Source organism: Littorina saxatilis, linkage group LG16 (genome assembly GCF_037325665.1).
Source record: "Littorina saxatilis isolate snail1 linkage group LG16, US_GU_Lsax_2.0, whole genome shotgun sequence".
In the NCBI taxonomy this organism is placed as follows: domain Eukaryota; kingdom Metazoa; phylum Mollusca; class Gastropoda; order Littorinimorpha; family Littorinidae; genus Littorina; species Littorina saxatilis.
In genome coordinates, this window is record NC_090260.1 from 46,153,612 (window position 1) to 46,168,853 (window position 15,242).

Genomic DNA, 15,242 nt, shown 5'->3' on the forward strand with positions numbered 1-15,242 from the left:
TGTGTGTGTGTGTGTGTGTGTGTGTGTGTGTGAGTGTGTGTGCGTGTGTGTGTTCATCCGTCTGCATGTCTATCACAGTGTGTGCATGAGAGAGTTGAGACAATGGGGGGTGCTTGAGTACGTGTATGAATATTTCAACTGAAATTGTCCAAGCCCACAAAAAGACCAACCATGGCTTCAGCGTAGTTACATTAAACCATGCACTCATTGCAGACATCAATTCCTACCTGATCCCCTCTGGTTTATTATCAAAATAAAGATAGTAAAACACTGACCTGGGAGAAAGGACACTTCCTCCACTTCCGCCTCCATGTCGGACATTATACTTTGTTTGCCGCGGCGTCGCCTCACCCAAAGGAGAGACTCAATGATGTTCTTTGGCAAGCAGACGGCTCCCCGACGTACACCGTTCTTGTAGTCGTTAACTTGCAGCTATCACTTGAATTCAGGAAAAGGACTGTCTGTTCCTTCCTTGTCAGAACTGGAGTCTTGAAAGTCTTTCCGCGTCTGTGCATGGGAGAAGATGTTACTTGGTAAATGTGGAGTAAAGTCTCAAATCGGAGGTTGACTCTGAAGAAATGTTGCGAAGACTGCTATCTCACGATATTGCCTCTGAGAATGCTGTACGGCAGTCAGCATCTGCAGATCTGCAAGTGCAAAGACAAAACAAACAAACAAATGAGATAGCTATATTCCAAGAAGAGAAAGTTAATTACAGAACAAGATAAATATTATTTTAGCTGGAAGACTGCACATGTACAATATTATGTTCAAAAATACTATTACTATTATTAGCTTCATTGAGCTGGGGATTTTACACTGTGCAAGTCATCTCTCTGTTAAGACATGCATTTAATTACAAAGGACCCCCCCCCCCCCACACACACACACACACACACACACCTCCTTCGAAACCCTTACTTTTTTAATTTCGGATTTTCTGTTCATGACTATATAGCCTCTGCAAATTTACAGAATACAGAATACAGAATACAGTATTTATTGAGCCAAATGACATTAAAAAACATTTAAAGCACAAGGAATTTTGCGTAGTGTTGGTAAAATCACGCACACACACACACCCACACACACACTGACACACACACACACACGTCCACACATACACTGACATACACACCAACACACACACGCCCACACTACAGCAGTCACGATCACACCATCACACGCAGGGCAGACATGAGGTAAAACAAATGACAATCATCTATTAAAAGAAAATGTACAAAGAGTGGTCTAAGATGCTGGTGGAAGGGTCTACACAGAATACAATTTTATAATCTAATGCATAGTTAGAACTAGCCCATCCCCTCCACCCACCCACTCATGAGTAACTAAAATAATGCAGCTAAAGAAAATGTTGAGCATTTGGAAATCAGGAATCACACATCAAAGTCCCACTCATCCATTTTCAGACTTGATCCCTCCTCTCCAAAACCTGACTTTCTCAGACATGTGAGGCATGATCGAGCAAGTTCCAACATTTTCACTCGCCTTGTGGGCTAGTCAATTTCAAAATTGACAAGCCCACAAACAAATTCACTCGCCCACAAAAATGAGTTACCAAAGAACAAAACGATTTCATCCATTCAAACGTAGTGAAAGACGAGCAGGTTTTTTGCAAGCGGAGCGACACAAGCACGCTGATCTTGAGTTAGCTGGTACATAGCGTGTCCCCCCTCGGTGTCTTCGACCTTTTTGTTTGAGTTTACCCAATTTTTGGTGCTTCACAACAGACAATCGTCGCTCGGAAAATGATAATACCACAGACCCAAACTTTTCACTCGCCAAGATGGCGATCATTATAAAACTTTCTACTCGCCCACACTCATTTCTGGTCGCCTGTGGCGAGTGGGCGACCGATCTTGCTCATGCCTGCAAGTTACACATCATCAGTTTGATGGTCCTGATGTATGCCATGGCAGTTATGGTTACATACGTCTCACACTCAACTAAATCAAAGATGTCTTTTGTGTGCTTGAACAATTTGTGTTCATGCAGGACAATTACACTTACAGTAAGAATGGTTGATCCATGAATTAATTTCATTCAGGCCTGCATACATTTTACACAAGTGCAACTGGAGTAATTAAAGACCTAAAAACTGAAAGTGGAAAGCATGCAGCAAATTCAGTAGATAACTAATCATGCTTCCAATAAAAGAACTCTACAGACAAGTCTGGAACTCCTCCAAACAAAAACCAGCTTCAGGGGAAAGTTCAAGTATATGTTAATCTAACGTTCCACATTCATCTGGGTGGCAGTTAATTATACTCAAAGTTTCGGCGTTAACCTAGCAGTGAAACCAACGAGGCTGAAAAGTGCAGAATTTCCGCAATCGGAAGAAAGGATGCAATGCTGCGTTGAAAACAAAGCAATATTGAAGCATATCTGGTGCCTGTGTTTTCATTTTCAACCTTCCTGAATACTTGTCATGTACGCAAGATAAGCGCTATCCAATAAAAGCCAGCGTGTGTAACGAATCACTTGCAAAGGCAGCTGCAATCAACGTTTCCCAATAAAACGCTCAGTTACCGTATCACAAGGGCAACAGCTTGCCGAATTTTCATCAGGATGCAACCGTCGTCGCCATGATTGAAGGGAAACAACTCATCGGCTGACTTGAAGTTGAAGGAGTTGCTGTTCGTGAGCTGAAGCGATCATATCACAGGCGCCAAACAGGGGGAATTGTACTTTCTCTTCGGTTCGACACTTCTATCTTTACGCATATGAGGCAAAAGAAAGTGAATATCAACAGTCAAATGGATACAAGGTAGCCAAGCAGTGTTTAACACTTCGTTGTCACGTGACTGCTTGAAACGCGGAAGCGGTCGGCCATGTTGGAGGTCAAACAACACAGACCGCATAGAAACACTGACTACCAGCCACTATACTTGGGTAGAGATCTACATCACGCAAATGACAAAATTAGGTATTTGGACTGAAAACAGTAGATTAGATCGAAAAATGCCGATCGTCTGTGCAGTTATTGGATGCACAAATCGTCATGCCACGATCAGAATTCCAAAAGTTGTCACGAATCAAGGGCCCGAGGCCCAGGACTTGAGCGAAAGACGACGAAGAGAGTGGATCCGTCAGATAGGGCGTGAAGACATAACTTTCACGTCGGCAACTTACCAGAGAATCTGCAAGATACACTTTGTAACAGGTGAAAATTAAATAGTTATGTGTATGTGACTGCATGCACTGTGCATGTGTGACTGAGTTGCAGGAAACGTGGTTTCTCTGACACGGTGGGTTCAGTTGTCAGTGTCACTGTCTGTCTGTGTGTGAAAAGCAAGGGCGGATCTGGGGGGGGGGGGGGGGTGTACACGGGTTACGTAACACCCCCCCCCCCACCCCCCCCAAAAAAGAGCTCAGGATGCACCAGATAGCTCTATTTTGCTTCTTATGAAAATTAAAAATATAAAAATTATTATCAAAATGAAATTGTCGAAATCAATTTAAAAACACTTTCATCTTATTCCTTGTCGGTTCCTGATTCCAAAAACATATAGATATGATATGTTTGGATTAAAAACACGCTCAGAAAGTCAATGTGCATGCCGATGTGGCATGCAGTCACCTACTTTTGTTGTAATTACGTTTGCTCAAGCCATTGCACGATGTAAAAAGAAGTAAACCGTGTTTTTATTGTGGCACCTTGTTGTGACCCGTTTTGTGGAGCGTTAATATTTTTACGTGAGATTCACGTGCTCCTTGTTCAGTTGTTGTGACCTGGTTTTGGTCGGAGTGTCACAAACTGCGTCGTTTAGTTCTAGAACACCGTGAGATTCACGTGCTCTTTTCCGTGTCTTGATTTTGAGGTGAGCCCTGCGAATCTGCGTTGCAAGTTTTAGAATACGTGTGACTCACGTGTTTTTAGCTTTGTGATGTCAGCTAGTTCCTTGGTCTTCTTTCTGTTAAATATACCGTTTTAAGTTTTGGGCATGCACGGAGTGCGTGATCGGTTACTGATTGGTTGTAAAATAGTAGTTTCACCCGATTCTGTCTTAGGAATGTTGTTGGTTGGTCAATCCGGTGACCTTTGACTTTTGAATAACTATTCCATGTTAGGTTTTTGTTTCCATAAATACCGCTGCTTGACTCCTGTCTCGTCAGTCGATCTGAGGGTTTTAGGAAGCGTTTGGTTTTGATGTAAACGTATGAAGGTTATCAAGTGAACCAACGGAGTGTTTCTTATGTTTTAACGTCAACGTAATGTTCTTGGAGACAGTTGTTTCTCAAGTGTGAATCGTTTTGTGCCCTTCGTTTGTGAGGCAACACGTTTTTGGTACTGCTGGTCAACCCACACAGCGCATAAGGTAATTTTGTTGTTACTTGTTTGTGTTGTGTTTTGGTCGCCATTTTGTAATTACTTTGTGAGTTGTTTATGTATAACGTGAGTTGAAAGTCTGACTTGTTGTAGTGTTTCTTTATTGTGTGTTCAATTGTTCTAGTGTTGTGAACGTACAGCAATGTTTTGTAGACGCTAGAAAGTCGCTAATGTTTATAATGATAACTTGTGTTTTCTGTGGTTAACGAAGTTCGAAGTGAAACGTTTTCTCCGACTTTTTCAGCCTTACGTTAAAAGAATTTAGGTAAAAGAAGCTTGCGGTCTGTGGTGATCGTTTGTAAACGGGCTTATTTCTTGTAACGTTATTGAGGGAAAGTGGATGAGTAAATATCTTGTTTGTGACTTTGATTAACGCAGGAACGTTGTCGTTAGACTTTTTTGGTATGACAGTTTGCTTTGTATTCCTGGCCTGATGAGTCAATGTTTTTGTATTTTTCTGAAAGTAGCCATTTTGGTTTTAAACGTATGTATGCTAAGTTTCTTGAGTATTCTTAGTGCTTATGGTATTGTTGAACGTACGGAACGTAATTCTTTATTGTTGTTGAACGTACAGAACGTAACTCTTTATTGTTGTTGAAGGACTAACCAACGAGTGTTTGGTAATTGTAACTTTCGTGTCTGTTTGTCTTCGCCTGTCTTGTGATTGTTTATTTTTCTTGTATTTACTTCTCGTGTCTTGTTAATGCATTTTAATACCTTTTGCCATGTCTAATAATTTGTTTTCTTTTCTCTTTTTCTTTCTGTCCATAAGTTTTTTACCGCAATACGTAGTATCGCAATACGTAGTATCGCATTACGTAGTACTGTAACTATATATGCATTACTGATACCTTAGTGTCAGATGTAAAATAATAAACCAGTACTTTTGCGCGTTATCGCTTGTAACCTGTGTTTGTCATTTCGTATGAACAATATGTAGTACCAGCCTCGCTCACGAAGGCGCGCACAGTAAAAAACTTTAGTTGCTGTCGTCCAGTAAAAAACTTAGCTGCTGATGCCCAGTGAAAGAACTTTAGCTGAAGTAAAAAACTTTAGTTGCTGTCGTCCAGTAAAAAACTTAGCTGCTGACGCCCAGTGAAAGAACTTTAGCTAAAGTAAACAAACTTAGCTGAAGTCCAGCCAAGTGAATGTAAAGAACTGTTGTTATTGATGCTCAATGAACGTAAACGTAGCTGTTGATAACCAGCAAAAGACTTTATTGTTACCTGTCACTGTGTTAGTGAACCATAGTTCGACATAGATCAACTTGTCGGTTAGAGATCTTCCTACTCTGTATCCGGCGCATTTTTTGTGACTTTTGTGTATTATCCCAAACGACCCTCAGATCGATTCATTTTACTTTATAAACAGATAAACCTTATGTAGGTTTTTAGTGCTTTTGAATAAGCGAACATTGTAATGGAGGAGATTCCAGCAGATAAACCATTGGAAGCTTCAGGTTATGACATTAACGGCGATGAAGATGAACATTCTCAAAGGCCTAGGCGTGACATTAAGCCTACTGAAAAAGGTAGAGAGTACCAGATTGAGATCAAAACTAGAAACTTTGCAAGACAACGAACATTCTTGGAACGAGCAATTGATGAGGTAGTAACAGAGCTTAACCAAGAAACTCCTAATCAAGAGTCGTTAACCAGTCAAAAACAAATTGTTTTGAGCATGTACAAGGATCTTGGTGACATAGAGAAAGGTCTTCGTAGTATTGGTAGCGGTGAAACCATTCAGGAAAGTTGGGATGATGTTCAGAGAACAGTTCAGAACATTATGTTTGACATTGATCGAGCTCTTGACAGACAAACGACTAGCGTGCAGGTGACTAAGAAGCCTACTTCCACGCATAGCAGTGTTACACCTAGCGTTGGGTCATCCACCCACAAGTCAGTCAGTGTCAAGCCTGTCAGCCATAAAACAGCTAGCATTAGGTCAGCCATTTACAAGCCAGCTAGCTTCAAGTCAGGCAGCAGAAGATCAGGTAGCCTAGCCGGTTCTCACCCTGAGTCTCTCCGCTCTGGAAGTGTTAGCTCTGAAGAGGCTAAATTGACTCTTAAGCTAGAGGCTGTGTCTATTGGCATTAAGGTCGAAGCAGAAGCCATAAAGGAAGCTCAGCTCAGTGAACTAGATCTCTTGCAACAACAACAAGTTGAGAGAGCAGCAGCTAGGAAGGCTAGAGAAGCTGAGAGGAAGGCTAAGGATGCAGCTGTAGCAGCTGAAGCAGTTCTTAAAGAAGCCGAAAGGAAAGCCGAAGCAGTTCTTAAAGAAGCTGAAAGTAAGGCTAAGGACGCAGCTGTAGAAGCTGAAGCAGCTCTTAAGGAAGCCGAAAGGAAGGCTGAAGCAGCTCTTAGAGAAGCTGAAAGGAAGGCTAGTGAAGAATCTCTGCAGGCTAACGATGCAGCTGAAGCAGCTCTTGATGAACTTAAGCAGAAGAAGGCGTTGAGGTTTATCAAGTTTACTGAACGCCAAAATATCAACAGAGAGCGGCAGGCTAGGATACGGGTACTAGAACAATGTGATACAGTTCAGCAGGATCTCCCTGATCTACCGTCAGTCGATTTGTTGAACACTAGGTTCCACCCTCGTCCTTCCGTTCCCCTGTACAGTCTTGAAGCCCCTCCTCTAAACAATGAACAAACAGCGATAGGAATAGGGACAGGTGCTGCCGTCATTGTTGACCAAGGAACACACCAGCCAGCCTCGGACTCCACGTCTGTTCCTGTCAGTCAAGCTGCCGTCATTGCTGACCAAAGGACACACCAGCCAGCCATGGACTTCACGTCTGTTCCTGTCTGCCAAGCCGCCAGCACCCGTGACATCTCTACTGTCAACGCTGCTGTCACCAACTTCGTCGCAGGAACCACAACGACTGAGCCACGACAGCACGCGTTACCTGTCGTGGACCTCGTCGTTGGAGTCAGCGCCTCTACAAGCGCCGCTACTACCAACAACGCCACCTATGAGGCGTACGGACCTCATCGTAGAGAGGATGTCAACGCCCCCCTTCACGTCGGAATGAGCGCTCCTTTCGTCCGTCAGGAGCCCTTCACACCCAACTACACGACGGCTGCAACTACATCCTCCATGCGGCCTACAGCGCTGCTGACCACACTGCAGCACCCTTTCGGTGCGTACGCTGGTCAGCCGCCTCTGCACAACGTTGGACACTCAACGACAAGCGTCACAGGCTCTCGCCCGCCTGATCTCGACCACACAGGTTGGTCCTATCACCTACCAGAGACAAGGGAAGGTGATGAGACGCAAGAACGACACACCTACTTCCCAGAAGAACGTCACCAACGCATGGACCACAGACGTTTCCAAGTTGCCCCACCCTGTTTCCCCTATGATACCCACCTACATCCCAAACCAGAGCCTTTCGTGCCCACATTCCTGGACCCACATCAGACCACCCCCAAAGTTATTTGGGGAAACGAAAACGCAAGGCCCCCTGCGTACATGAACTTTGACAAGGAATGTCATGCAGATCGTCCATTTGCCTCCTACCCCCCGTCTGCGTACTACCAACGTCCACTTGCTACTCCTGCCAAGCAGGACACTCCTATGGACTCTCTCGCCAAAACCCTATCAGACGCTCTGATGATCAACCGTTTGCCGATGCAGGAGCCGTGCATTTTTGTTGGTGACCCTCTCCAATATCCAATTTGGAGGTCGTCGTTTTCGTTCCTCATCGAGAGACAAAACATAACCAGCAGTGAGAAGTTATTGTATCTGCAACGGTACATCGGAGGTCAAGCAAAGGAGGCCGTGACCGGCTTCTTTCTGCTAAGAGAAGGTGATGCCTACGAGAGAGCCATGGAAGTGCTGGAAAATCGGTTCGGCAACTCATACGTCGTTTCGCAAGCTTTCCGGACCAAGCTGGACGAATGGACCCCAATCAAAAGCAAAGATCCCAAGGGACTCAGAAGTCTGGCCGATTTCTTGCAGCAATGTTCCGTTGCTGCCCAGGAAGTTGGTGGACTGAGCATCCTGGATGATGCCCAGTACTTACGGAAGATCGTCGGAAAGCTCCCAGACTGGATGAGTCACAGATGGTCTAGAACAGTTGCTCGAACTAAGGTTGAAAAGAAGAGGTATCCTCTGTTCAATGAACTCGTGTCGTTCATTACCCTCGAAGCAGACATTTCTAACGACCCTGTTTTCGGCTTGACAAGTGCATCGGGGACACCAAGAAAGTTCACAACGAACCTGTCAACCCTGACAGAGGATGTCACCGCATGTCTGCACTGTCAACTTCCGGACCATGACGCTGGGACATGTAAGGAACTCATAGAGAAGCCTCTGGTTGAGATACGAGATTTTCTGTTCAAGAACCGTATCTGCTACGGATGTCTCAGAAGTAAGGATCACCAGAGCCGTCAATGTATGCAGAAACAGACGTGCAAGAAGTGCAAGAAGGCTCATCCCACTTGTCTTCATGATGACAATTTCAAATATCAGAACAGTATGAGTGAAAACAAAGGGGCGAGTGAACACAAGAACAATTACCGTACCTCTGCTGCTGACGTTCAAGAGCCACTGTCATCGTCGACCCCTACGGTGTCTGCTCTTAAGGCCAGCGAGGAAAACAGCATCGGTTTCACGTCTATGATCGTTCCCGTTCTCGTTTCCAGTGACTCTAACCCCAACGTAGAAGTGCTGACGTACGCACTACTGGACACTATGTCCAACGCCACTTTTGTAGTGCAGTCAGTGGCTGAAGAGGTTAAAGCCAAATCGCAGCCGACTACACTCAGGGTCTCCACACTGACTGAGGACAATGCTGTGGTCTCCGGCAGGAAGTACTCTGGATTGCGTGTCCGCTCTCCTACCTCCAGTGAGCTTGTCAGGCTCCCTTCTGCCATCTCACGACCTTATCTGACCGTTGACCCCACTCATATCCCCACCTCAGAGACTGTCAAAGCTTACCCACATCTCCAACACCTGTCTCCTAAACTGCCCCCCTTGTACCCTGACTGCGAAGCAGGCCTCCTCATTGGCTACGACTGCGCTGAAGCCCTCATGCCCCTAAACGTTGTCCAAGGACTGCCATTTGCAGTAGAGACTAAGTTAGGTTGGAGCATCGTCGGCAAGGCACCGCATTCCGTCGCCTTTGATGGCATAGCCTCGTCCATGCACGTCATCGTCAAGCCAGGATCGAGGGAAGAAGAACGTGTAGCTCACGTCTACAAGGTACAGGTGGACGAAGTCTCGTGTACTGACCCATTACATGTTATGGAAAGAGACTTTGCAAGTGACTCAGGATCCATGTCCCAGGACGATGTAAAGTTCAAGAAGATCGTGAAGGTCAACGAAGCTGGTCACTACGAGATGCCCTTACCATTTCGACCAGAGAAACCGTCCCTCCCCGACAACAGAGGTGCCGCAGTCAAGCATCTGAAGGGCCTGAAACGCCAGAAAAAACAAGGGTACCGTGATGACTGCGTCAAGTTCATGACATTAATCTTGTACGGACTGATCGTGACGTGTTTTGCCTCTAGGGCAATCCACATTGAAACCCTGGATGACATGTCAAGTGATTCCTTCATCAACGCCCTACGCATTGTTGTCTTGCATGACCAGAACTGGTGCAGATCAGAGTGGTGCATGGCTCGTGTAATCGAGGTGATGCCTGGATCTGATGGACTGGTCAGACGAGTGAAAGTACATATTGGAACAAAGGCTCTAGACAATCACGGCCGTCCCACTGGTGATAGTCGCATATTAGAGCGACCGATTCACAAAATGACTGTGTTAGTAGATTGTGAAAATCACAAAGATAAAGCTGTGTAAGCGAACTGAAAGAACATTGAACTTTGGAGTGTTTTTCCAATTTGACAGTTGTTGATTGTTGCGGTTTGTTTTTATACCAGATGATGTAACGGACATTTATGGTTTAAGTGGTGCGTTCTTTTTATGCCGTCGAGTAAATGACTAGTGGCATTTAGTTGAAACGAGATGTGTTGAGACACTGAAAGTGATTGAACCATAATATTGTTGTGTAAATGTTTTGCAACACAATGATTTTGAGTTGTAAATTTGAAATGTCTAAATCTGCGTTATTCTTCTTTTGATATAAGGAATATGTTTGTACAAAGGTTTTTGAAGTAAATTATATTAATATAATTTCCGGTGGGAGTGTGCATGCCGATGTGGCATGCAGTCACCTACTTTTGTTGTAATTACGTTTGCTCAAGCCATTGCACGATGTAAAAAGAAGTAAACCGTGTTTTTATTGTGGCACCTTGTTGTGACCCGTTTTGTGGAGCGTTAATATTTTTACGTGAGATTCACGTGCTCCTTGTTCAGTTGTTGTGACCTGGTTTTGGTCGGAGTGTCACAAACTGCGTCGTTTAGTTCTAGAACACCGTGAGATTCACGTGCTCTTTTCCGTGTCTTGATTTTGAGGTGAGCCCTGCGAATCTGCGTTGCAAGTTTTAGAATACGTGTGACTCACGTGTTTTTAGCTTTGTGATGTCAGCTAGTTCCTTGGTCTTCTTTCTGTTAAATATACCGTTTTAAGTTTTGGGCATGCACGGAGTGCGTGATCGGTTACTGATTGGTTGTAAAATAGTAGTTTCACCCGATTCTGTCTTAGGAATGTTGTTGGTTGGTCAATCCGGTGACCTTTGACTTTTGAATAACTATTCCATGTTAGGTTTTTGTTTCCATAAATACCGCTGCTTGACTCCTGTCTCGTCAGTCGATCTGAGGGTTTTAGGAAGCGTTTGGTTTTGATGTAAACGTATGAAGGTTATCAAGTGAACCAACGGAGTGTTTCTTATGTTTTAACGTCAACGTAATGTTCTTGGAGACAGTTGTTTCTCAAGTGTGAATCGTTTTGTGCCCTTCGTTTGTGAGGCAACACGTTTTTGGTACTGCTGGTCAACCCACACAGCGCATAAGGTAATTTTGTTGTTACTTGTTTGTGTTGTGTTTTGGTCGCCATTTTGTAATTACTTTGTGAGTTGTTTATGTATAACGTGAGTTGAAAGTCTGACTTGTTGTAGTGTTTCTTTATTGTGTGTTCAATTGTTCTAGTGTTGTGAACGTACAGCAATGTTTTGTAGACGCTAGAAAGTCGCTAATGTTTATAATGATAACTTGTGTTTTCTGTGGTTAACGAAGTTCGAAGTGAAACGTTTTCTCCGACTTTTTCAGCCTTACGTTAAAAGAATTTAGGTAAAAGAAGCTTGCGGTCTGTGGTGATCGTTTGTAAACGGGCTTATTTCTTGTAACGTTATTGAGGGAAAGTGGATGAGTAAATATCTTGTTTGTGACTTTGATTAACGCAGGAACGTTGTCGTTAGACTTTTTTGGTATGACAGTTTGCTTTGTATTCCTGGCCTGATGAGTCAATGTTTTTGTATTTTTCTGAAAGTAGCCATTTTGGTTTTAAACGTATGTATGCTAAGTTTCTTGAGTATTCTTAGTGCTTATGGTATTGTTGAACGTACGGAACGTAATTCTTTATTGTTGTTGAACGTACAGAACGTAACTCTTTATTGTTGTTGAAGGACTAACCAACGAGTGTTTGGTAATTGTAACTTTCGTGTCTGTTTGTCTTCGCCTGTCTTGTGATTGTTTATTTTTCTTGTATTTACTTCTCGTGTCTTGTTAATGCATTTTAATACCTTTTGCCATGTCTAATAATTTGTTTTCTTTTCTCTTTTTCTTTCTGTCCATAAGTTTTTTACCGCAATACGTAGTATCGCAATACGTAGTATCGCATTACGTAGTACTGTAACTATATATGCATTACTGATACCTTAGTGTCAGATGTAAAATAATAAACCAGTACTTTTGCGCGTTATCGCTTGTAACCTGTGTTTGTCATTTCGTATGAACAATATGTAGTACCAGCCTCGCTCACGAAGGCGCGCACAGTTAAAACGAAGAGTGGTACAGAAAAGCGTGCTATCCTTCTCAGCGCAAGTACTACCCCGCTCTTCTTGTCAATTTCACTGCCTTTGCCGTGCGCGGTGGACTGACGATGCTACGAGTATACGGTCTTGCTGCGTTGCATTGCGTTCAGTTTCATTCTGTGAGTTCGACAGCTACTTGACTAAATGTTGTATTTTCGCCTTACGCGACTTGTTCATATTATACCTTATTCATGACCTGTGAAAAGGGTATACTTTTTTGTGCCAGTCGAAGGGTTGCCATTTCTAGAACGAGGCAGCTCGTTTTCGGAAATGCGGCGCTTTGTTGGAAATCAAATGAGGTTTCGGGAAATCCCGATTATTCCAACTCTGCCCCGGATTCTTACTTTGCGCCCAACACCAATGTTCGAGAGTAATCTCCCTTTACCAAAATGGCGAGCAAAAGCCAGCCACGCACTGTGCTTACCTTGAAGCAGAAAATTGATCTCTTGAAAGACATTGAAAGAAAACAAGGTACACAGACGGAAATTGCAAAGAAGTACAAGGTTGCACAGTCAACAGTATGCGCTATTGTGAAAAATGGTGAACAATTAAAGCAGAAGTTTTATAGTGGTGAGACGAGTGCGAAGAGGAAGCGCGAGAGATGCCCTGGGGAACCGAAAGTAGACAGTGCACTGTTGGATTGGTTTCGAATGGCAAGGGCCAACAACATGCCAGTCAATGGCCCTGTGTTGCGGTTGAAGGCAGAACAGTTTGCCAAGGAAATTGGGTTGAGTGACTGGACATGTTCCGAAAGTTGGGTTAAGCGCTTCACTGCTCGACACGGCATGACGTTCAGAAAAATCAGCGGTGAGAGAAAGAACAAGAACAATTCTTTATTTAACGAGGGTAATAGAGTAAGCAGTGATCCGGGTAGCTCAGGTGGTAGAGCACTGGACTTGTGATCGAGAGGTCGCTGGTTCGAATCCGGGCCGGGACGGACACGGGTCAACTTTATGTGCAGACCCAGAGACGGTATCCATCTCCCACCCCCGTGTCACCACAATGGCACGTTAAAGATCTTGGTCATTCTACCATAAGTGCAGATGGCTGATACCACCTAAACACGCAAACATCAAAAAGCCGTGAGGGCGTAAAACTCGAATCGTATAAACCAATTCATGTCCAATATAGGCAATTAAGACCTGACGGACAATAAGCCCCTTAAAATTTACTTACTAAGCAGTGATCTGCTTTTTTACATCTGGCCCTCGCCCTAAAGAGGGACTAGTCTAAAATTGCTAAAGAATAAGCAAGTACAGAAAACTACTGCTACATGATTATAATAAAATGAAAGTAAGAACATATCATTAAATTACATACAATACATTGCTTAAAGGCTTACTAACTCGCTCCCGTGTTTACGATGTGTAGTTTGCCCACAATCGATGTCAAATGCATCATAAGGCCATATAATGACGATATGTCGCAATGCGCGGACCATATACATGCATTACAGCTTGTTCTAGCCTCTGAAAAAGTGAGGATGTCAACAAAGACGCGGAGTTATTTCCCTTGCGTCAACGTTCCCTCTGTTGGCAAATCTATAAATAGGACGATCTAGATCAAAATAAAAATTCAAATATCTCAACATTTAAGGGGTCCTAGACCACAATATCTTTCAGGGAACTTAATTTAGCATGTCTCCAGCTGTGGGTAAAGCAATTAGCGTGTATAGTCATCGAGTACATATGGCTTTAACGAGGGTAATAGAGTAAGCAGTGATCTGCTTTTTTACATCTGGCCCTCGCCCTAAAGAGGGACTAGTCTAAAATTGCCAAAGAATAAGCAAGTAAAGAAAACTACTGCTACATGATTATAATAAAATGAAAGTAAGAACATATCATCAATTTACATACAATACATTGCTTAAATGAATAATGTAAGTTCATTTGACATGAGTTAAGAATTATAGAGTAGATTGCACTGACGCAACAAAGCTGTGAATGCCATGCCCATTGACATACACTGCATTCGAAAAAATCAGTGTATACATATAAATAATAATACAGTCGAACCCACCTAAAACGAAAACGCTAGTTACGAATTTTGACTTATAACGTATTAGTTTTAAGTTCCCAACTGAATACCTCTTTCTTCATGCTTAAAAAAAATGCTTGAAATGAATTCTTTGTAACGAATTTATGCTTATAACGAGCACTTTTTGGATTCCCAAGCATGCATAATGTCTGTAATTTACTCACGCTTATGACGAAATCTTTAAACTCGTCCCGAGATCGACATATCATGGGAATTTGAGAAGTTTGAATACATGTGTCAAAGTCTTCCCTTGCGTCGACTGCTTGATCCATCGCTCAACCGATCACTGAATAAAGTTAAACTGATTACACTGTACTCACAAAACAATTTTAAATTTAGAATCAAAGTGATTGATAGCTCAGACACTGAACATGAATGACTGACTGACGTTTATTTCCTTCGCGAATACCAAAAACGAAACATCAATGTTTTGAACGGAAGCCATTGCCAAAAAATATAGATGCCGGTTCGCGATAGTTTATCAGTCAGTCAGTGCTTTCGATTTGGATTTGAACATCATGTCGCAACCAAAAAAGAAAAAAAAATTGGCCAAGGTTTGCTACCCGTCGCCAAGGTAAGTGATTCCGGACAAATGATAGGAACACCGCGAATGTGGACAGTGTCAGTGTGTGTGTGTGTGTGTGACCAAAAACGTAACAACTGGATGAAACATCTGTGTGCTCACTCTCACTCAAACTCAACAATCATCACTCAACATGAGACACACATGAACATGTAACTGAATATGTCACTTTATTGTCCAAACGTGAAGCAGCATGAAAGTTGCGAAAGAAACAAATTGAAACACCATAAAATGTAGATTACAAGACTTTAAAAAAAAAAATTAAAAAAAAAATCAATCAATTTTCTTAATACGAATTTTGGTTAAGACGAACTTTTTTTCCGATCCGATTCGT

At 43.0% G+C, this 15,242-nt stretch overlaps 1 protein-coding gene across 3 annotated transcripts in view; it reads left to right on the forward strand.

The window, feature by feature from the left end:
* Positions 1-2,851: 2,851 nt before the first annotated feature.
* The window catches only part of LOC138949725 (uncharacterized), a 36,470-nt gene continuing 24,079 nt past the window's right edge, over positions 2,852-15,242 (forward strand). The window contains exon 1 of one of the 3 annotated variants that reach the window (XM_070321523.1): positions 2,852-3,184. In XM_070321523.1, coding sequence (XP_070177624.1) covers positions 2,935-3,184 — 250 coding nt within the window. In that variant the 5' untranslated portion in view covers positions 2,852-2,934. The other 2 variants (XM_070321525.1, XM_070321524.1) reach the window with 2 other exon arrangements.